The 24,816-nt window shown below is 36.2% G+C and overlaps 1 protein-coding gene across 1 annotated transcript; it reads right to left on the bottom strand.

The window, feature by feature from the left end:
- Positions 1–18,935: 18,935 nt before the first annotated feature.
- On the bottom strand, positions 18,936–19,930 carry LOC132363099 (olfactory receptor 7E24-like). Its single transcript, XM_059918521.1, is given in 2 exon segments — positions 18,936–19,858; positions 19,861–19,930. Coding segments are annotated over 2 exon segments (993 nt in total).
- Between the last annotated feature and the right edge of the window lie 4,886 nt (positions 19,931–24,816).

Raw genomic sequence — 24,816 nt, 5'->3', positions numbered from 1 at the left:
GAAAAAAAGTGAGAAAGAGAATGTATTTATAAAATCTGGATCAAAAATAAAATGAAATCTGGATCAGATTCATATGTCATAAAATGGTAAACATCTATGTAATAAAACAATAGACACTGACTTTCGATTTATCCTAATTTATTATATAATTATATTGGGGGAGGGGAATTATGTTTTAAAATAGCAAGAGAACTACATGCTAATTTTTTCAGAGAAGAAGGTAATTAGAAAAAATCAAAAGCTGAAAAATGAAAAAGCTGTATAAGTAGCTAATTTAGAAATACAGAATTACAACCAGAAAAACAAATAAGTTGTTTGTGGGAGTCAGAATATAAAGACTGGGGGATGCAGCTTTTCATAAGGCTTAAAATATTATTTGAGATATATGTGTATAGACACACATACACACACACACAGAAACCTGAATTTTTATTCCAAAGGGATCATAAAACTCTAGGCAGAATTTATTTTTTAAAAAAGGTTCACTTTGCAAAAATAGATTTTAAGAACCGCAGACTTCAAGCATTAAAAAAAAAAAAAAAAGCTATAATCACCCTGGTGGAAAAAGGAATAGGCATTACATTCCACAATACATGACAAGCATTTTATGTACATTACTCCTGAGTATTTTCACGGAAACGCATAAGGAAATGCTATTATCTGTCTCCATTTTACAGACGAAGAAATCAATGGAAGCGTATTGCTAAAATGTTCATATTTCATTGAAATTTTCAACAGATATCATTTTATTTCAAAATCGTTTATTGAACTTTATTTTCATTAATAAAATATCTCATTCTAGCAAATAATCAAACAGTAAGTAGAAAACAGTTTAATAAAACTACAATTTTCTTTTGATATAGTTAAATATATCAATCACTTTATTTTTTTTTGGCTTTCTGCCTCACATCTAGGAAGGTACTTCCTATCCTAGAGGTTTACTAGAAAACTTTACTAAATATTTAAGAATCAGGGAAACCCAGGTAATGCAAGCTTCCTGAACATACACACAAAAAATCCATTATAACAAAATATTTGATGCAAAAATATTAAATTATTAATGAACTAATATCAATACAAATCATAATTAGGCAAGATTTATCTATAGAGTAACAAATATTTACACTTTAGAAGTTTAGAAAGGTAATCTATGACACTAGTTAATGTATGTAAGAAGAATTTTTCCAGTCTCACTAAGTGCCAGAAAATCATTTGAGAAAATGCATTGCAGCATTATTAAAAATAACAAAGAGATGGAAACAACCTAAATGCACATTAATGGATGAAAGAATAAGGAAAATGGAGCATATACATACAATAGAATATTATTTAGCCTTAAGAAGGAAGGAAGGACTTCCCTGGCAGCCAGTGATTAAGACTCCATGCTTCCAATGCAGGGGGTGTGGGTTCGATCCCTGGTCGGAGAACTAAGATCCCACGTGCTGCACAACGCAGCCATAAATAAATAAACCGGAAGGAAGTCCTGTTATATGCTACAACATGCATGAACCTTGAGGGCGTAATGCTAAGCGAAGTAAGTCAATACGGAAAAACAAATATTGCATGATTCCACTTAAATGAGGTATCTAAAGTAGTCAAACATAAAAATAAATTAGAAAGGTGATTTCCAAGGGATGAGGTAAGGGGAGCTGGGGAGCTATTTGGTGGGTGTACAGTTTCAGTCATGCACAATGGGGGGTGGGCAGTTTTCTGAGGATCTGTTGCACAACAGTGTGCATGTGGTTGAAAATATTGTAATGTACACTTGTAAATTGTTGGCAGGGTGAATTTTATGTTGTGTTTTTTCGTCTGCCACAATAAAATAAATTTGAGAAAATATAATACCCATCCTAATATGTAACTCAAAGAATGGAAAGATCTTACTCAATATGGAAAATATTAAAAGGGCATTAAACACTTAAAGAAAAAAAAGGTGTGTCTTCTGGTTCTGGACAAGATGGTATACACTCACATTTCTTTGATAATCTGTACTAATACAATTTAAAAATGTGGAAATAATTAAACAGGCAATTGTATGAAAACTGAAAGATGTAAAGAGGAAGGCAGACTGACAAAGGACCTCAGCACTTGAGGAATAACACAACTATGAGGTCTTTAGGTTTTATTTGAATCTCCTATTTATCTCCTACTGATCACCAGAGAAGGTTGCAACCTGGAACTGACAACAGGCACAAAGAAACAAACAAAAAGAACCCTAAGAAAAACATGTTCTCTCTGGCCAAAAGGTCAGGCCATGGGAATCTCAGGAGAACAGAAATATTTTTTACAACACTTTTCCTACCCCACCCAAACACCATGGATGACCTCCTCCATGATGTCAGTGGGGACTGAGTAGGAAGTATAGATGCCTGTTACCCATCCAAGAGCATCAGGTAGCCCACGTGGGCACTTTCCTGCCTGCCCACCTGGTCTCCACTGACTCTCTAATCCAGCAGCACCAAGTGACCCAGGAAGTCACTCTCCAGTCCCACTGGGCAACATGAACAAGAGCAAGCCAGATACCTGGTCTCCTGCTCATCTCACCCCCACCAGGCAACAGCAGGCAGGCCAGGTGGGCACTTTCCTATTCAATGTACATCAGTGGGAGTCTGTCTTATTGTCTCCCCCAACAGGTGGTGTAGGAGATAGTCTACTGGATCAGTATCAGGAAAGACGGAGAAGGAAGTCTGCACATTTGCCCCCATGTGGTGGCAGCTGGCAACCCAGGGAGGCACTGCCTTTCTTTTTTCTCGCTGGACATGGAGTAGGAATCTGAACTTCCACTCCCACCCAGGGTGGCATGGGGCATCCCTCATTCACCCAATTAGAGAGGAAGGGAGGATATTGCAGAGGAAAGAGTTGGAGAAAGAGACTCTTCAATGCTGCCCGAGAAGTGCTTGGCAGACACCTCATGATGCAAACATGAACGGATAGAATATGCCAAAGTGTAAAACCCGAACTGCAATGTCAGAGCCATGCTGTATTTTCAGTGTCCTCCAAGCAGAGTACAAATGAGGTAGCACAGAGTACCACTCCATGGACTCTGAAAACTAAATTATCATGGGAATGATGGCACACAAAATGATATCAAGACCTGAGTGATAAACCTAACTGAGATGAATGTTTGCTAAAATGGAAGATTAAGTAGGACCCTGAGTCTCCCAATATAATATACGAAATGTCCAGAAAAGAATAGAAAAATCACGGATCATGTCAGGGACCAGGAAAATCACAGCTAGAACACAGACAGTCATAAGATGCCAACCTTGAAATGACTCTGATTTTTATTTGTCAATCATTCCTCAATAAAGCTGGAAAAAAGGGGAAAGAGAAACATATCAACACATAAGATGGTTTGATTGATGATACAGAGATGATAGCTATGTGATAAAGCAAGTACAGCAAAACATGAATGGTAAAATTCATGTGGCAAGTATGTCTTGTTCACTGTAAAGTTTGTTCAGTTTTTCTGTATGTTTGAAAATGTTCACAATAAAATCAAAATCTAAAACAAAATCTGATATAACCAAAAGGAGAAAGAGATGAATATAAAATAATAATTGGGGATTTCAATACTCTCCTCAGCAATTGACAGTACTGTTAGACAAAAACTCAGCTAAGATAAGGAAAACTGAACAATGCCTTCAAACACCAATAGTCAATTGATTTATAGAACACTAAATTGACATTTATTGGACACTCCATTCAACAACATTAGAATAAACATTATTCCCATGCACCCATAGAAGATCCTCAAAAATAGAACATATTCTGGGTCATAAAACTCCCAGACATAAAAATGGAAATCATACAGAGTATATTCTCTGACCATAATGGAAACAACCTTATATCAGTAACATAAAGATAACAGGAAAATTTCAAAATAATTAGAAAGTAATCAACACATTTTTTGAAAAACCTAACGTTCAAATGAAAATCTCAAAAAAACCCTTGAAAAACAGATTAAAAGTAAAGAACATGAAAATATAGCATAACAAAATTTGTGGGATGCAAATAAAATAGTGCTGAGAGGAAAATTTATAGCACTAAATGCTTACATTAGAAAAGAAGAAATGTAAAAGAGAGTAGGAATATAAAACCAGAGCAATCAAAAGAAAGGCAATAATAAACATAATAACAAATCAGTGCATTCTAAAAAAAACGCAATGGAAAAAGTGATACAAAACATGATTAAGCAAAGAGAGGAAATAAAAGCCCTGATTAAATAGATATGTACCATACTTATTAATGGTTATAATATTGTAAAAACCTCATTTTCCCCAAAGTACTTGAATCAAAGTAATAAAGTTAAAGCCATACTATAATTTTAGAAAGTAGAGATGTTGATTCTCAAATTCACAGAAAAGGGAATTTTTCAAGGAAAAATAAGAACTCTTCTGAGGGGGAAAAAAGGACCATAGGGAAAGATATGAAAAAAAGGAATATACCAAATACTCTCTAAAGTTTGTTATTGTGGGAAAGAAAACAATGTTCAATAGAAAAAAAATGTGCTTGGGGCTTTCCTGGTGGCACAGTGGTTAAGAATCCGCCTTCCAGTGCAGGGGACAGGGGTTTGATCCCTGGTTGGGGAAGATCCCACATGCCACGGAGCAACTAAGCTCATGCCACAATTACTGTGCCTGTGCCCTAGAGCCTGTGAGCCACAACTACTGAAGACCACGCGCCTACAGCCTGCCCTCTGCAACAAGAGAAGCCACAGCAATGAGAAGCCCACACACCACAACAAAGAGTAGCCCCCACTCACCTCAACTAGAGAAAACCCGTGTGCAACAACAAAGACCCAATGCAGCCAAAAATAAATTAATAAAATAAATCTAGAAAAAAAGAAGAAAAGGTGCTCAAGAAACAAGCTCATGTATATATAAAAGTTTACTATTTAATGAAGTTACCAGTTCAAGTAAGTTGGAAAAATGACTTAAGGAGAATACATTACAATTTGTAAAAACTGGCTAAGTACTACATTCAGAAAAAAATTAAGCCAAAATAAAACGTTTAAACTCTAAAAGATTTAAAACGAAACATGGGAAAATCAGATATAACGTAGAAGTTTTACCCAAGTATAAGTTTTTACCCTCACTGCAAACCGATGACCCAAAACAGAGAAGATATAATAAGAAGTAATCTGAAAAGTTCTTAGTTATAAAGAGGGGTTTCTGGGATACAGGAGTGGCAGAAATAATAAGGATATGCTTTCTGTATACTTAATGATGGAAGAAATGGCTAGATTCAATAGCAAAAGCTTTGAGAATAGCCACTTATCTGATATAGAACACTTATCTATGAGTCTGCATGGCTAAGGGTAGTTGTACACCGATACTCTTAAAAAGAGATGGGAGACTTCATTGATGAATAGAGGTAAAGCAGATTTGATGGTTTCTAATATCTGAATGAATAAACATAAACTATTATGTTTCTGATTGGTTTATTGTTCAAAACCAAAATTGTGATACAGACTTATGAAATAAAAACCTCAAAAAACACACTTTCCAAAGCATATGGAACACAGCAATAGCAGTTGTTAAATGGAAGTTTATAAGGATAGATGACTATCTCAAGAAACAAGAAAAATCTCAAATAAACAACCTAACCTACCACCTAAAATAGGAACAAATGAAGTCCAGAGTCAGCAGAAGGAAGAAAATAATAAAGATTAGAGATAAAATAAACAAAATAGAGAACAGCAAGCAGGAAAAAATAAAACCCTAATGGAAAAGATCAATGAATCCAAGACCTGAGTTTTGAAAATATAAAAAAAATTGATAAGCCTTTAGCCAGGCTCATTAAGGAAAAAAAGAGAGGATCCAAATAAATAAACAAACAAAAAATTGAAAAAAACCCCAAAAAACAAACAAAAGAAACAAGAAATAAAAGAGGAAAGTTGCAGCTGATATCAGAGAGTACAAAATAACCATAAGAGAATACACGGATCAGTTAGATGCCAACATTTCGGAGAACATAGAAGAAATGAAAAAATTCCTTGAAACTTGCAATCTTCCAAGAGAAAATCAGGAAGAACTGGAAAGTCTGAACAAACCAACCACTAGTAGTGAAATTGTATCTCTACTCAAAAAATTCTCAAAAGAAAAGTTCAAGACCATATGACTTCACAGGGGAATTCTAAAAAACGTATAAATAAGAGTTCATACCTATACTTCTCAAACTATCCCAAACACTTGAAGAGGAGGGAACACTCCCAAATACATACTAGGAAGCCACCATTACCAAATACCAAAACCACACAAAGAAATTACAAAAAGAAAAGAAAAGAAAAAGAAAATTATAGGCCAATATCTCTGATGACTATAGATGCAAAAAGCTTCAAGAAAATCTTAACAAATTTAGTTCAACAATATATAAAAAGGATCATCCAAATTTATCAAGTGGGATTTATTCCAAGGGTACAAGGATGGTTCAGTATCCACAAATCAATAAATGGGATACACCTCATTAGATAAAGGAATGATATAAATCACATAATCATCTCAACAGACACAGAGAAAGCATCTGACAAAATGTAACATCCAATTAATAAAAACTCTCATGAATGTTGGTAGAGAGGGAACATATCTCAACATAACAAAAGTCACTTAGGACAAACTCACAGCTATCATCAAGAGAAAGACAAGGATGTCCAGTCTTCCCACTTCTACTTAATATAGTATTGCAAGACTAGCCACAGGAAGCAGAGAAGAAAAAAAAAAAGCCATCCAAATTGGAAGGGAAGAAGTTGAACTATTTGCAGATGACATGATACCATACATATAAAACTATAAGGTCTCCACACACACACAAAAAACTATTAGAACTAATAAATGAATTCAGTAATGTTGCAGGATGCAAGATTAATCTATAGAAATCTGTTGTTTTCCTATACACTAATAATGAACTAAAAGAAAAAGAAAGGAAGAAAACAATTCCACTTAAAATCATGTCAAACAGAATAAAATACTTCAGAATAAACTTAACCAAGGAGGTGAAAGACCCATACTCTGAAAATGACAAAACATTGATGAAGGAAATTGACCATGATACAAATAAATGGAAACAAATGCCAGGGTCATTAATTGGAAAAATTAATGTTGTTAAAATGTCCATAGTACACAAAGCAATCTACAGATTTAATGCAGTCCCTATCAATATACCTAGGACATTTTTCATGAACTAGAACAAATAATCCAAATGTGTATGCAAGCACAAAAAACCCAAATAACCAAACCAACTTGAGACAAAAGAACAGAGCTGGAGACATCACACTCTCTGACTTTAGACTATACCATAAAACTATAGTCATCAAAACAGTGTGGTAATAATGCAAAAGCAGACACATTGATCAGTGGAACAGAATAGAAAGTCCAAAAATAAATGCATGCACTTATGGTCAATAAATCTATGACAAAGGAGGAAAGAAAATACAATGGAGGAAAGACATTCTCTTCAATAAGTGGTGGTGGGAAACTAGACTGTTACATTTAAAGGAATGAAATTAGAACATTTTCTCATTCATGTACAAAAATAAACTAAAAATGGATTAAAGAATTAAATGTAGGACCTGAAAGTATAAAACTCCTGGAATAGAGGAGTTTTAGGCAGAAAACTGGGGCAGAAAACTCTTTGACTTAAATCGTAGAACTATTTTTTGGATCTGTCTCCTAACTCAAAAGAAACAAAAGCAAAAATAAACAAATGGGACCGATTAAATTTTAAAACTTTTGCATAACAAAGGAAAGCATTAATATAAAGAAAAGACAATCTACTGAGTGGGAGAAAAAATTGGTGAATGATATGTCCGAAAAGGGATTAATATCCAAAATATAGGAACAGCTCATACAACTCGACATCAAAACCATCAAACAACTCAATTAAAAAATGTCAAAAGACCTGAATATATATTTTTCCACAAAAGACACAAATATGGCCTCCAGTCACATGAAAAGATGCTCAACATCTCTAATCATCAGTGAAATACAAATCAAAACCACTATGAGATATCAACTCACACCTGTTAGAATAACTCTCATAAAAAGGCTACAAATGACAAATGTTTGATAGGAAATGGAGAAAAAGGGGACCCTGGTACACTGTTGGTGATAATGTAAATTGGTGGAGCCACTAAGGAAAACAGTATGGAGGTTTCTCAAAAAACTAAAAATAGAACTACCATATGGTCCAGCAATTTCACTCTTGGCTATGTATTAGAGGAAAACAAAGACACTAATTTGAAAAGCTACAAACAACCCAGTGTTCAATAGCAGCATTGTTTATAAAGGCTGAGATATGAAAGCAACCAAATTGCCCACCACCAGATGAATCGATAAAGAAGACATGATATTTTTATGTATCTGTGTACACACATATATATATATATACACATATATGTATATATGTGTATATATATGTGTTTGTGTATGTATATATTTACACATATATACATATATATATACATAAATATACATACAAGCAATGGAATATTACTCTGCCATAAAAAAGAATAAAATCCTACCATTTGCAACAATGTAGATGGACCTAGAGGTATGTTGCTTAGTGAAATAAGACAGACAAAGAAAGACAAATGTTGTATGTTACCACTTATGTGTGGAATCTAAAAAAATAATACAAATGAATTGATATAACAAAACAGAAACAAACTCACAGATATAGAGAACAAAGTGTGGTTACCAGTGGCTCAGGAAGGGGAGAAGGGCAAGGTAGGGGTAGGAAATTAAGAGGTAGAAAACTATGTATAAATGAAGCTATAGTGATATATTATCCAACACAGGGAACATAGCCCATACTTTATAATAACTTTTAATGGGGTATAATCTATAAAAATATTTAATGACTATGCTGTATGCCTGAACTACTATATCAACATGTGAAAAAAAATGTAACAATAGGGAAAAAGAAGCATAGAAGTATCATAAGATCAAGCAATTCCCTTCTAGGTTTATACACAAAAGAACTGAATGCAGTACCTTGAAAAGACACTTGAACAATTTTCTTAGCACCACTCCTTACAAGATCCAAAAGGTACAAACAACCCAAATGTCCATCCATGAATGTATGAGTAAACAAAATGTGGTATACTCATACAATGGAATATTATTCAGTCTTAGAAAGAATGCAAATTTCTGACATAGGTTACAATGTGGGTGAGTCCTGAAAATATTATGCTAAATGACATAAGCTATGCTACAAAGGATGAATACAGTATGTATCCGCTTATAGGAGTTAATTAGAATAGTCAAATATTGATACATAGACTATGGGGGAGGGGAGAGTGGGAATAACTGTTTCAAGGTAACAACAATGAAATTTGACATGATGAGTTCTGTAGACGGATAGTGGAGATGGTTGCACAAAAATGGAAGTGTACTTAATGTCCCTGAATAGTACTCTTAAGAATGGTTTAAATGGTAAATTTTACATTATGTATACTTTACCATAAAAAACCAAGTGTTCAAAACAATGAATAAATGCATGAATTAAGAAACTGGTGCATAATGACTCCTTTACCAACGCCTTCAGTTACCTTTTGGTTGGTAATAGTTAAGAAGTGGAGTTATCATAGGGTGATTATAAATTTTTATACCTGTGCTTGGAAATGTGTCTCTCTGGGCAAAAAGCACAAGTAAAGCAGCAAATTGGCCGTCCTTCTTGTGGAACTTTTCTGAATCCTGAAATGCAACTCTGGCTACACACAGATTTTGGTGTCTGAAAGGAAAAATAAAGAGTCATTGGTCATAATTTTGCACATGAATAGCTGGTATCAGAGGATATCTATATTTCTCCCAGAAGAAGAAAGGACATTTCACCTTCTGTTACATCACTGTGTCTCCTCCTCAATCCCAACCTTGTCATATTCTCTAGATTCTAAGTATGAGATACTAAGTTACGTTTCCACTTTCTTCTAAATTATTTACAGAGACAACCAAAATTTTACCAAAATATTTCATGGTCTTTATTCCATACGTTCCTGGCAATATACCTTATTTTTCTTTTGTTTAACAACCTAATACAAAAACCCTGTCAGTGCAGATATCCATGTGGTCATGATACTGAAGTTTTGTGTACAGAAAAATATTTTACTCTGCTCTTGTATTGGCTGCATATAAGGATGTAGGTTTTAGGTAAAAGAACCTAATAATGTGAAAAGCTGACACGCTACTAAAAGTAGCTTCATAAAGAATAAATGTAGGCCATAAAGAGACAGACTATAAGAGTGTGTTATGAAATGCCCAATTTGATGAACACAATTCAGGGCTCCTGATTGCCAGGTATGACACAGGCTTGTCAGAAAATTAGAAACATTTTTATATGTTAAATATTGAAAAGTCACACAAAGAATCATCTTAAAATTACCCTGGACTTTTCAAATGTGGGAAAAAATTTGAAAATAGTGGTCAATGCTTTGAGATACGAAGTAGAATGAAGTTTGATGATCACATAACATGCAAATAACCAAGGGAATGTGTAAATGGAATCTACAAAGTCATAGCTGACATCCATAACCTACTTGTGTTTAAATATAAGAAGGACTCTTACCATACATAAATAAGGCCAGGGTATCCGATATATCCATTACCATTATTTATTGCATTCACCCAACTGCTGCAGGAATAGATACACTCAAACTAAAAACAATCGCCTATACAACCTGCTCCTTCTCGACGTTGCCTGAGAAAGTATGTAAGATTACATACTATGAGTGAAAACGCTGCATTCAAAGAGTGAATTTAGTGCTCAGTTAAATGCATGCACACTTCATCTGATAGGAGGATTCTGCTCTGATAGCTTTACAATGTAAAAATCTAATCTTGAAAACAGGTCATACCTCTTTGAATCCAATAGGCCATTCTGTCATCCCTTTGTTGATCACCAAACCTTGATCATATGAACTACTGGAGCCAAACTCTCCCACTTTCACCAGAAGCCCAAGACCACCTGGAAAACTCACAGCATTCAGGATATCATACTGCACCACATGGCTTCTTTATTCGTCTAAGGACATGTGCTCCCCAGCACTGTTTCTAAATTGGATTTTATCCAAGAATGGGTGACGCTAGAAAAGAAGAAAGATTGAAAAATGGAAAGTGCATTCAAATTAGAGATGGAAGGCTCATACTTACAAAGCAACCATTCTTTCCCACCTCCCCAGCCTCAAGCTTTTTTGTTCGTAGAAGCTAAGTTTTGTTTGGGTGTTTACTATCTCTTGGACTCTAGTGACATGAACTTTTCCTCTCATTCTAAAAAACAAAAAAGGTATTGAATACAATCAGGACACAATAAAGTATGCCTTAACCATGGATTTTGGTGCATCCCTGACAAAGTTTTCCTGAGGCTTCTGGAAGGAAGTGCCTGTACTGTAAATCAGTACTTCATGGAATTTTTTTCTCTTACATTTTTGGAATGTAAAAGAATATGATTTGTGACAATGGAGGGAACACTTTCCCTATGAGAGAAAACTAAAACCTACAACTCGTAGAGGATTAATGAGACTGTTGATATAGCCTTTTAATCTTTGAGCCCCAGAGCTCTTGACACTCTGTTGTGGGAGATAATAAATCTACAATGTTTCTTTTAGATTAAGGTAAAATTCACATAACATATACTCTGCCATTTTAAATAGTGCAGTTCGGTGGGTTTTACACATTCACAATGTTGTGCAATCCTCACCACCCTCTGATGCCAGAACATTTTCTTCATCCCAAGGGAAACCCAGCACCAATTAAGGAGTCCCTCTTCATGTCCCCTAAATCAGCATCTGTGAACGACTAATTGACTTTCTGTTTATAGACTGGCCTCTTCTGGACATTTCATATAAATGGAGTCATACAATATTTCTCCCTCTGTGTCTGGCTTCTTTCACTTAGCATAATATTTTCAAATTTTATACAAGTATCAGAAATTCATTTCTGGTAATGGCTGAATCTTATTGCATTGCATGCATATACCACATTTTGGTTATCCATTCATTGATGGGTATTCGGGTTGATGGGTATTCAGGTTGTTTCCACTTTCGGCTATTATGCCCACTGCTGCTGTACATAGTCATATATACATCTTGAGCTGAACACCTGTGTCAAATTTGGGGGGGTACATATCTAGGAGTGAAGCACTAGGTCACAAGAGAATTCTATGCTTATTTTTTTTCAATTCATGTATCATTAAGGTTGAAATAATCTACACAAAATTTATTTTCTTCTCTAGGTATAATACCAAATGTTCTGTATTATTCCTAGATAGACCACAAAACACTTATTTTTATAGATTCCAGGTTTGATTGTAAATTGTGATGAGGCAGCATATATAGGCATGGAAAAAGACAGAGAAAATAGACAATTAAGTTGTCATTATCCATGACCTTGGATATTGTCTCAACCATTAAACAGAAGTATTCATCATGACTGCTCAAAAGCTTATGAAGATGTAGGCTCAACAAAGGAATGTATACAGCAACCACCAGTTAGAGTGTTTGAGCAGCAACCTTTGAGGGGTTCCTTCATGGGCCATTTCCATTCATTTATTTTTCCTAAGTATGAGTCATTCTTTCTTGTCTCTTTGATAAAAACTTAACATTTGAAATATTAGATCACATTCTAATGAGAAAACTATGGAAATCAGGTTCTCTCCCTACCCAACAAATGTAGTGATTGCTTATTGTAACAGTTGTTGTTAGTTAGTTTAGGGCATTGTCTGATCCAATCTTGTAAACTCCATATTCTTTGTCATGTATGGTCACTGAAGGCTTTGTTCCAGTAGCCTAATGACCAGCTAGTGACTAAAAATAGATTTCCTTAAATACCAAAAAGAAAAATAAAATAAAAAACCAAAGAACTATTTCCCTGTCTCTACAAGTGTGCTCTCTGGTGTGTTGGAGCAAACTTTTAACATTCAACATGGCAGTTTACAGCTCTGCCTTAGCCTTCACTTCCTGCTTCAGTGAGGCCAGAAGGTCAGTCAGAAATGGAGCTTAGGGCCTTCTCAATGTTATTTTCTGATTATGAGTCAAGCACTATGCATGATCTTCTAGATTCCATGGAAAATGTGGGAGCTTTTTAAAGCCTTTATTATCGAAAACATCTCTTTCCCCAGCCCTTCTTCCAATGCTTTAGAGTTTTTATATAGTTTTCCCCAACTGTTATCTCTGACCCCAGGTAGCAGGTAATCCATTTACCTTTATATGTTTTCAATAAACAGGACTCAGGTTGCCACCTCAGCCCTAGGAAATTTCAAAGACACATGAAATAAAGGAAGTCTTAGATTAGTCCTTCAGAGAGCCACCAGGTCAAAACAAACAACCCTCATTTTTTTAGAATAAAATTCATATAGCTCCTTCTGGTATGAGTAATCTGTACAAATAATGTGGGGTGTTGTTTAAGAGATCTCTTTTGACCTGGAAAGTAAAGAATGCTACCAGCATAAATGAAAACATCATGAAGTCTATACCAAATTTAGATCTGTTTTTGATTCTTCATTAAGCATTCCACATGTTGGAAGCTTTAGTTTGGATTCCAGAATTCAGACATGTTTGCTTTAAATTGATATTAAAAGCTATTAAAACATATGCATTTTATTTGATCTGATTAGTTTATTTTATTTAATCAACAACTTGATGAAATGTATTTGTCCCTTGTGTATGAGGACAGAAATTTATAAATATAGTCTGAAAAGGATTTGTAGATTCACAAAAGCCTGTGTTAAAATCCAGATGAATTCATTTCTAAACCATGGAACTTATGTTGAGTTGATAATCATCATCATTGTCCTCACATTTAAAAGTGTTTGCAAGTTTTGTAGGAACAGTTATGTCTAAAAATAATTCATTTTCCAGGGTCAGTGAAGGATATCAGGGAGACCCCATTTCTGTTTTTACCACAATCATTTCAAAGAACACTTGGACCACAGCATGTACACCACTATAGATGAAAGTGTTGGATTCTGTTATGGTAATTATGTCAATATTTTCTGACATTGAGTACACTCCAAGGAAATGTATAGATTTCACTCATTTTGGTTCTCCTATGTTTTGTTAAGGCTTGTCTGGATATTTGACTGCATTACATCCTAAACTAGGAATATTTTTCTGGTATGATTTCTAATACAAATAATTAGAAAGTAAAGACAACCCCCCCCCCCGGTAGAGTTCTCCAAATAGAACTGGTAATTATAGATACATGTATAACCAATGTGAAAGAACTCAGCGTCCATTGGGCCCTAATCCTGTGGACCTTGAGACAAAAGTATGGTCATGATGCTGCATCTCAATAAAATACAACCAGATACCTCCACCTGTCTATTCATGACCTGCAGCTAAAGGACATTTACCTTCCAGGGTAGAAGCATGGGTTGGTCTGCAGCTACTGGAGGTCCCATTTCTGTTTTCACCAAAAGCCTTTCGTGGAGTGCTTGGGCAATTGCATACACAGCATTATAGATGAGATAGCTGGGTTCAGACAAGGTCATCATGTCAGTATTTGTTGGCATAAACTCTAAGGAAGAATTTGGTGGGCAGTCTCCGATTTTTCCACAATGCGATCCAGCAAGCGAACACCCCAAAATTTTAAGCCACACACTACTGAAGTAAAAGTCTTCTGGGTATTAGGAAGGTTTAACTGTCTTGAGAAAGTGTTTAAAAAGAGGGATTTCCCTTCTCTGGAGTGAGACGGAGAGACTTCCATGCAAAGAGTGCACTATATAGTACACCTCACCCGAAACAATATCCCCCTTTGCTACAATAATCCACACCTTGTCCAGGGTTAAATAGAATTCTGCTCGTATGTCCATAAAAGAGAAGCATCCCACATCACTGTGTATGATATATACATTTGCAGATGAAATTCTGGGCCTCCTCTTCGAATTTACATTAGTTACTTGATACAATTCCCTACTGGAAAGAATCTTTTCACTAAAGGCCACACATATACTTTTTTTTTTTTTTTACCTTCTCTGCTTTCAGGTCCCAGAGGTACTGTTCCCTTCCCCTACTTCAGAGAAAAATGCTGCCACCCACGTCCAGTCAAAATGCAGCAATAGCCTGATCATTCCATGGATGAGAGAGCTGTCCTTGCTGGCCATCAGATAAAGAGATGGAAATTGGTCTTTATCACTCAGTAAAGGATCAAAAGGACCATATGTCACCTGAATAAGAAAACAAAAACATGATTCTGAGCTTAGTGGATTGGGGCTGGTCTTTCTAGGGGAGAGAGTGAGCCAATTCTCTCTGTGACAGGAAGAGTGACCAGATTATTTGATGAAAAGAAAGACTGCAATGGACATTCTACAGTTCTCATTTCATTTTGGGCACACAGAAGACCATGTTTCCTAGACACCTTGCTTTTAGAAGAGACATGTGGCTTCATGAGACTGATGGTATCACTTTGAGCCAAGGTATAAAAGAGACTGTGTAAGGTTCCTATGTCCTTATTATCTCCTTCAATAGCAGTTGAAGAAGGCATGAGTTTCAGATGGTGTGCCATGAGTTTCAGGCGGTGATGTCTCCATAAACCTTGCCCTGAGTGACTTGTGAAGAAGAGATTCATTCATCCTAGGAACCTGTTTCATGTAAACGGTGTGGGTAAATAAATCCTGTCTTATTAAATTCTACATGTTGGATTAAATTTATTACCACAGCCTTACCTAGGTTCTCCTGGAGATTACAATGCCCTACTCTCTAAGATTTCCTTTAAAAAAAATTCCAGGACAGAATTCTCCTAATCTAACACTGATATGCACAGAAGTGATATCTCCTGCATGCTGGTGGTCAGATCGGTCCCTGGAAAGACAACCTGAGATGGTGAGTTCCCTGTGCAAAGTTTAGGGAGGGTTCTCCAGAGATATACCTGTGGGAATGGAGCAAGGCAAAAATGGGAAAAAGGAAATGCTGAAACACAAAACAGTTGCAGCTGAGTCTCAGCCAATCCCCAGGGACCTCTGGAGCTGGGATGGCCCTTTAGTGTTGTCCCAAATTGACACTAGGGAACCAGGCTTCTTATTCCCATATCTGCCAGACACTGGCTTCTGTCTGTGCCCTGAGAGGGTCCTATCCGTGGGTGAGGAGGTTCCCTATGCTGTGTGCATTTCCTATGATGTAAAGAGCTGTGAGCCATTATCAGTCAGTATTCCCAGTAGCTGTAGAATGGATGTCTTGGCCCTGAGCATGAATCTGAACATTTAAGTGTGCACTGCACTTCTCCATCACCTTCCTCCTTTCCCCAACACATGTAAATATCTCATACTCTGAGGAAGTCTCTGGAATGTGTTTATAACTCTATGGGATGCATACACACAGCTTCCATCTTTCCCATTGATTGGATGAGAGGGAAAGGCATTGGGGAAAAGCAGAATATCTCTCACCAGAACTCAGATCCACTCACCTATGGGATTTTGTACAGCTCCAGAAGTGTTCCAATCTCAGCTGAAATGCCTAGGCTGTTACTGTAACAATGGCCACAGATTTTGTTTGTCTCTGGCAGTTGTAGTTAGACACAGTCTGATGATCACCAGAGAGCCAAAACAGGGCACTTGCCAAAGTTCTGTGGTCACTTTCAACGGCATTATAGAGATCATAACCCAAGGACTGGTTGGGGAGTAGATGGGGGTTCTTGCTGATCTCCTCAATGGCAAAGAGAAAGGCCAGAACATATTGGTTGTTCTTGAAGTACCAGCTAAACAGAGGGGAAAGCATTAGGCAGAATGGCTTTGTAATTCAGGGATATACCCTAAGCCAAGCCAAGGGAAAGGAAGGGTTTTAAACTCAGGTTTCCCATTCAGAGATTCTCTGTCTTGTCATATGGAGATGGTGTGAATAAGGTTCCGAGGGTTCTGGAAGACACTGGCATGGCTCTCTTATTCTGAGGAAGCAGATTGTGGTAAATCCACGTAGAGAGGTTGGTAGGGTAGTGTGAGTGGGGTGAGGTGATATAGCTGTCAAGGGACAGATTTTCATTAGCTCTTTAAAGGTGAGGTGCAAAATAGTAAGATATTCTCCTCTATGTGAGTAAGGAGTTCAAACACCATCTCATAAACAATTTTGGAAAGATTTAGTTGAGTCTCAATTGTCATCTTCTCTTAGGGCTGAAAGCCTAGATACAATACTTCCCCCTTCTTCATGCTTGGAATGCACTAAATCGCACTAGACTTAACAGTTCTTAAAAATTGTTAGAGGATTTCTTTCTGACATCATATTCACATGAGCCATTTCAACGGCCTTTCCTATTATTTTCTATTCTGATTAGTCAGCTCTTAAAAAGCCAATTTTGTTAAATTATATTTTCCTTGAAAAATATACATTTCATCTGTGATTCTTGTTTTTATTCATGGATTTTAGCAAACACTGTCCATAATATTTCTTCTATCATATCTCACTTAATATTTGATTTTTCTTATATTTCCTCAATTCCATACTCTAAATATTTAAGTTATTTCATATTTAAAATAGTTCTAACATTTTTGGATTTCCTAAAGAATTAATGTTTGGGTTTTTTTGTTTGTTTGTTTTTAACACCTTTATTGGAGTATAATTGCTTTACAATGGTGTGTTTCTGCTTTATAACAAAGTGAATCAGTTATACATATACATATGTTCCCATATCTCTTCCCTCTTGCATCTCCCTCCCTCCCACCCTCCCTATCCCACCCCTCTAGGTGGTCACAAAGCACCGAGCTGATCTCCCTGTGCTATGCAGCTGCTTCCCACTAGCTATCTATTTTACGTTTGGTAGTGTATATATGTCCATGCCACTCTCTCACTTTGTCACAGCTTACCCTTCCACCTCCCCATATCCTCAAGTCCATTCTCTAGTAGGTCTGCATCTTTATTACCGTCTTGCCCCTAGTTTCTTCATGATCTTTTTTTTTTTCTTAGATTCCATATATATGTGTTAGCATACGGTATTTGTTTTTCTCTTTTTGACTTACTTCACTCTGTATGACAGACTCTAGGTCCATCCACCTCACTACAAATAACTCAATTTCGTTTCTTTTTATGGCTGAGTAATATTCCATTGTATATATGTGCCACATCTTCTTTATCCATTCATCTGTTGATGGATGCTTCGGTTGCTTCCATGTCCTGGCTATTGTAAATAGAGCTGCAATGAACATTTTGGTACATGACTCTTTTTGAATTACGGTTTTCTCAGGGTATATGCCCAGTAGTAGAGAAGCTATGTGAAGAAAATAATCAGAAATAATGGGGAAAACACATTGCCTGTTACTACAGTAGGCTCTTCATATCTTCCCCCTTTGACCTCTGATCTCTTTCAGATCTTGGGCATTTGTCCATGAGCAGTTAGGACACAAGGCATACTGGTCACCTTTGAGTGAAAGATCTGACTGGGACCAGTAGTTCTCAACCTTGGCCACCCACTAGAACCACCTGAGTGGTTTTTTAAATCCTCATGCTCAGACCACACCCAAGTCCAGTTAAATCAGAATATCTGGTGGTGAGACCCAGTGGTCAGTATTTTTAAGCTTCCCAGATGATTTAGATAAAAGCCAAGGTCGAGAAGCAGTGACATGCATCCTCACACATAGCTGAATTCACAGATTGAAAAATAGAATTTACTATGGAGAATACGTAAGAGCTGTGGGAAACTTGTAAATTTTCAATATATTAAAGGGAAATTAGTCATTTTTGAGGATGCTGGGGCTACCAAAGATAAACTATATAATTTCCATAGATGTAATGAAATTCAGTCAAGGAGTAATTATGACACCCAAAGGATCCTAGAATTCTCCCCCAGTCACATTAAACCATAAAGAGAAGCAATATCCAGGTGTTAAACTAGGAGAGGCATGAAGGTCATAAGAGCTACAAAAATGATGTGATGAGAGAGGTAGAATTTTCAGGTCTAGATGTTAATTTTGCTACATTTGCCAACCCACACTCCAAATGGATGACATGGGTACTAAGATTAGAACGTTTTGCTGAGGAACCTCCACATGGCCTTTTTGATGTCTCTGTTCCTCAGACTGTAGATGTAGGGGTTCAGCATGGGTGTGACCACAGTGTACACTACCGAGGCCACTGTGTCCTTCCTGGGAGATTGTGAGATGGCTGAGCTGAGGTACACACCAAGGCTGGTTCCATAAAATACACAAACAACTGCCAGGTGAGAACCACAGGTGGAGAAGGCTTTATACATTCGACCTGATGAGGGGACTCTCAGAATGGAAAAAAGAATTTTATAGTAAGAGAAAAAGATCCCTGAGAAAAGGAGAAAAGCAAAGGTGGCACCAAAAAAGTACAGGACTATGTTATTGGTGAAAGTGTCAGAACAGGCAAGCTTGAGGAGTTGAGAAGGGTCACAGAAGAAATTAGAAATTTCCACATTCTTAAAGCAGGCAACTTGTAACACAGTCAAATTGTGCACCTGGGAGTCCAAAAGGCTAACAAAAAATGACACCAAAACTAAGAAGCAACAGAGGCGTGGGTTCATGATGATCTGGTAGCGCAGTGGGTGACAGATGGCCACAAACCTGTCATAAGCCATTGCAGTCAGAAGCATACCATCCATACACACAAAAAGGATAAAAAAAGACATCTGTGCCAGGCAGGCTTCATAGGAGATGACTCTGCTATGAGTTTGGATGTTCACAATCATCTTGGGGACGGTGGTGGAGATGAAACTGATGTCAACCAAGGACAGGTTGGAGAGGAAGAAGTACATGGGGGTGTGAAGGTGGGGGTCAGAGGTAACAGCCAGGATGATGAGCAGATTCCCCAACACGGTGACCAGGTACAAGGACAGGAACAGGATAAAGAGCAAAGGCTGCAGTTCTGGATCATCTGAGAGGCCTGTGAGGAAGAATTCTGAGACACTTGTTACATTTCCAGTTCTGTGTAGCTTAGACACCTTTGGAAAAAGAAAAGACGGCTGGAAAAAAAAGGAAACAAGTAAATGGGCATGCGGCACTGTGTCCATATTTTGGATTCAAGCAATTCATTTCTAAGATCATACACCTCAGCACCTTCAGCAATATTTCTCAGTGTGACAAATTCTATCTGCTTCGAATTGTTTCCTCATTGGTTTCTGTGTTTTTCACCTCTGTCTATTCACTCTTTCTTTATAAAACTTCACTGAAAATTGAACGGGAACAAGAACATTAGAGGTAATACATTCATGATCTCAGTTAAATACAACCTACTTTAGAAATAATACAGAATGTGAAATTCCCTTCCCTCTTTATGAAAAAATATAATTCGAATTTAAGAAGTTAAGTCATAGATATATAAATCTTATTTTACTCAAATAAAATTCTAGATATTTCTTTTATTTAGAATATTTATAAATCTCTATGAAATGAGGGAGTGTGTCATCTGGATTCTAAATTAAAAATAAAGGTTCATAATCAGAAAATATTTTTATGTGATATTCAGAGTTTTATCATTGGTTTCTCTGTCTTCCCTCCTTCATGAAATAAGTAATTACTCAAATATCAGGGTTGTGTTTTAAAAGTTATTAAGTATATAATTCATATCTTTGACTTTGGTGGACTTCAAATTTTGATCAGTGTGGTTTATTTAAGTACACATGATAAATCATACAGCATTGGTGACTTGGAATGCGGTGTTAGTGTATAGAACATTGTCAATGATTAAACGGTAATAAAATTTAAGAAACCCTCTTGAAGTTTTTTATTTTATACAAGGTTATTTGTTTCAACCCAATACCATGTTGGTAAAATGTCTGATGTGTGAAACCACTTTACTTTTTGTGAACTCTATTCTGTGCTGGGATAGTAGTAGTAGGATAATACTACTTCATTGTTTTCCTTTTTTACAATTTATTGAAGTATGATTGACAAAATTGTATATATTTGGGTTGTGCAACATGAAGGTTTTTAAAAGATGTTCTAGATGATGATTTAATACACATAGATATTGGGAATGATTACCAAAATCAAGTTAATTAACATATCTGTCACCTCACATAGTTTCTACTTGTGTGTATGTGTAGTAACAGTTAAGCAGATCTCTCTTAGCAGATTTCAAGACTACAATACAGAATTATTAACAAGTCATCAGGCTGTATATTAGATCCTCAGAACTTATTCATTTTATAACTGAAAGTTTGTACCCTTTGACCAACATCTCCCCACTTTCTCTACCACCTCCTCCTCACAACTACAGTTCTAATCTATGGTTTTCAGAATTTGATTTTCTTAGCTTGCAAACATAAGTGAGATCATACAGTATTTGACTGTGTCTGGTGTATGTATTTCAATAAGCGTAATATTCTCCAGGTCCATCCATGTTGTCACAAATGGCAGGATTTCCTTCTTTTTATGGCTGAATAATATCCCTTTGTTAATATATACACACCACAGTTTCTTTCAAGAAAATGAAGAGTACAAGAGTTCCCTTAATGTCCACATCCTCATCAACATTTGTTATCTTTTTTTTTTTCAATAATAGCCATCCTAACAGATGTGAGGTGATATTTGATTTAGGTTTTGACTTATGTTTCCTGATACTAACTGATGTTGAGCACTTTTTCATATACCTGGTCTTGTTCTCATCATAAACCCTATTTATGGTTGAGGAGTTCAGCACCAGGGAAGGTCCCACAGCCAGGTCAGAACCCAGCCTTCTGATGTAGATGCAGCAGATTTTCATGTCAATTCTTCCTGATACAGGGATTGCAATTCCTTGTCTTCTCCTACCTGAAGGTAACTCAGTTTAATTATTTTGGCATGTCACACTATGATTTAATCTAGAATTATTCAAAATAAGTACTGTAAACACAGTTGGGCAGTTTCCTTATCTATGAAATTAATAATAATTTAACCTACCTAGTAGGAGTATTGGAAGAATTTTTTTTTAATTATTAATATTGCTTAGACCAATGGTTTTCATCTCCAGCTGTTTGGTAATTTACGTGTGCTTATTTTAAAATTCACAGGTACCCTGGTCTCAGCCTAGGACCTATTTCAGGATCTCTACATGTGCTTTTCTTGGTCACCCTGATGTCAAGCTGGACTTGATAAATACCGCTTAGAATATTGCCCAACACTTATAAAAAGTTCCATTAATATTACCTATTATTAGTCTCATCAATAACCAAAACCTATTTTTAAATATAAACATTTAATAATACTTCCTTCAGATCTCAGCTTTTATAGAGGTTTGAACATTTACTCATAAAAAGGAACTTTCTTGGTATCTAGCTCAATCTCGTTCCTCTATATAACTGTCCCCCAAAAGCAACCATTGTCATGAAGTTGATGGGTATATTTCCCTGTCAATGCTTCTGTAATGTCAATATTCATTTATGTATCTAAACTGCATTCTTAAAATCTTCCCTAAACAGAATACTACACATATTTCCTCTGAAATGTGCTTGTTTACCACAACTTTGTGGTTAAGTCTCTTCGTGAAGTATATACAGTTACTTCAAACATTTACCCAATGCACATTATTACGTAAGGGAAAACATCATTTACTTTATAAATTTATATTTATACATATAAATTAACAAATTTATATTTCACATATATTTAAAATGTAACAATATAATATAATGTATTTTCACTACCTATTAAATAAATATTTAATTTACATTACATATTTTATAGTATATTATTATTTATATCATTTTCTTCTTACAACAATCCTATGAAAATTCTGTACCTCGCTCATATGCTATCATACAAATGAGAATTTGTATATAATATGTGAGTGGTGGCTAGTTGTGCAATTTCTAAGAACTGATGCATGTTCAGTTTTACTAATGTTGTCTGTATTTGTTTCAATGCAAATATCATTTTCTATCAACCACATCACCACTTATTAAGGTATCATTTGAAAATATTCCTGAGGTCTATCTTATGACAATGTCATGATACCTGCACATGACATTTTCATCTTATATAGGAAATTGTTTCAACCTTAGATTTCAAAACTGGACTCCACAACATGACTATTTATAGAAAATCCTATAATCCATCATGTCAGTGCCATTCTGGCCCCTGTGAACTACTGGTGCATTCCTGTAATTCACAGATAGACTCACTGAACCAAAGAGGATGAATCAATTCTTCGACCTTCATTTCACTTTCTGGGCCAACAAACTAGGTTAGAAAGGAAATGCTATTTAGCTACAGTGGAGATGTCTGAGAACTGGTGCAGGAATAAGCAAATCGAGGATTGAGTCCTGGATTTTTCACCCCATGTATGTGGAGTGTGTATAAATTTCTCCTCCTCTCTATGCTTCTGTACCTTCCTGGAAAAAAAAAAAAAAGAGTCTAATATCCAGCACTACACCATGTGTGGCACTTAAGGGATGTTTGTAACTTATAAATATTGGGTCATTTTTATAAAGAATGTCAATCATTATTGGGCTAGTATATTTATTAATTAAATATAATCCCCCAAATTTAATAATGTTTTATGGATTATATGGCAGAAAAGATCGAAGCCTTTCCTGTCTCAGGGCACTGGAGCATGGAATGATATGAAATCCTAAAATGTGTTTCAGCCCATGCATTAAGATGTGTAGTCCCCTCCTTTTCTGACTCTTTTTTCCCCATACTTATGAAAATTTCTGCAATGGCTTTTCAATGATTGAATCCTGCATATGCTATTAAATGGAAAGAAAATATGTCCCTTAGAAAGTCCATGACATAGAGAGAAACAAGCACTATTTTATCTTGTCTCTATTCCTATGCGACATTCTGAAAAAGATGAAAACACCAGCATGAATGGTCCACTGTGTGGAAGCTATATTGCCCACACGGTTTATTCAACACTTAACTGTTTTCTCTTTTTTTAAATCCTTGTTGCCTCTTCTGTGCCAACGAGGTATAGGCTCTGGGGAATCAGAAATAAATGAGCCTCAGTCATTTCTCTTCACCTATGAAGAATGTACTTGTATAAAATAAAATAAAATGTCCTGTCAGGGATGTAGGGAAACCATAACATCAGACCAACAAATATTTAAATCTAATGACACGAGCAGTAGCTTTATCATTATTAGTAACAAAATATCAAAAATGTATTTTGCCCTTTCTTTATGCATCCATCACATAACTATTGCATAGAGGGTGACCATTATTTGTTTAGTCCTGATTCAGTGGGTTTGAATCAATGAGGAATCAACTCAGTTGACAATACTAAGTCTCATGGATTCTAAGAAATTGTCCCATAACACACTAAGAATTAGTGGAGCATACACGATTCAAAATTAAGTTTTGTTTTTGTTTTTTAAAACATCTTTATTGGACTATAATTGCTTTACAATGGTGTGTTTAGTTTCTGCCAGAGCCCCCGAATCAGCTGCTCCAAAAGTAAGTTTTTATTCTCTAAGTTCCATGCCCTAAATATCATTGTTTTCAGGCTTTCTGAAAGTTTTAAGCAGAGGTACAGCAGTCTAACGACAGACGCATCTCGGGTAGATTTTTTAAACTGTTTTCATTTTCCTGCATAGGAATGAACCCTAAGACTCTGATTTTATGTCTCCTTTCATGATTGAGTCAGACGATTATAAGTACAGAGGAGAAAGTGGACAGGTGATGTGAAATCCAGGAACAGGGTCAACAGAGAGATCCACCCTGAAATGTCAGCTGCCAATTATTTCTATGACTTCACCTGTGTTCGTAGACATCCTTCCTATAGTTGATGCAGCAAGTGCTATCTACTACCCTCCCCTGTGTCCTCCAGAAAACTCCAAATAGGAAGGGCAAAGTGAGCAGGGAATCTCTATGAGGACTGACAGGAAAGTAACATGACTGTTTGGGGTGGCAGGGGGAAAACTGCCCAGATGCCCTGTGTCTGGACTCAGTCTACCCAGAATG

Source organism: Balaenoptera ricei, chromosome 3, assembly GCF_028023285.1.
Source record: "Balaenoptera ricei isolate mBalRic1 chromosome 3, mBalRic1.hap2, whole genome shotgun sequence".
NCBI classification, from domain to species: Eukaryota; Metazoa; Chordata; class Mammalia; order Artiodactyla; family Balaenopteridae; genus Balaenoptera; species Balaenoptera ricei.
The sequence above is the reverse complement of the archived record's forward strand: the minus strand, read 5'-3'. Positions and strand labels throughout refer to the sequence as shown.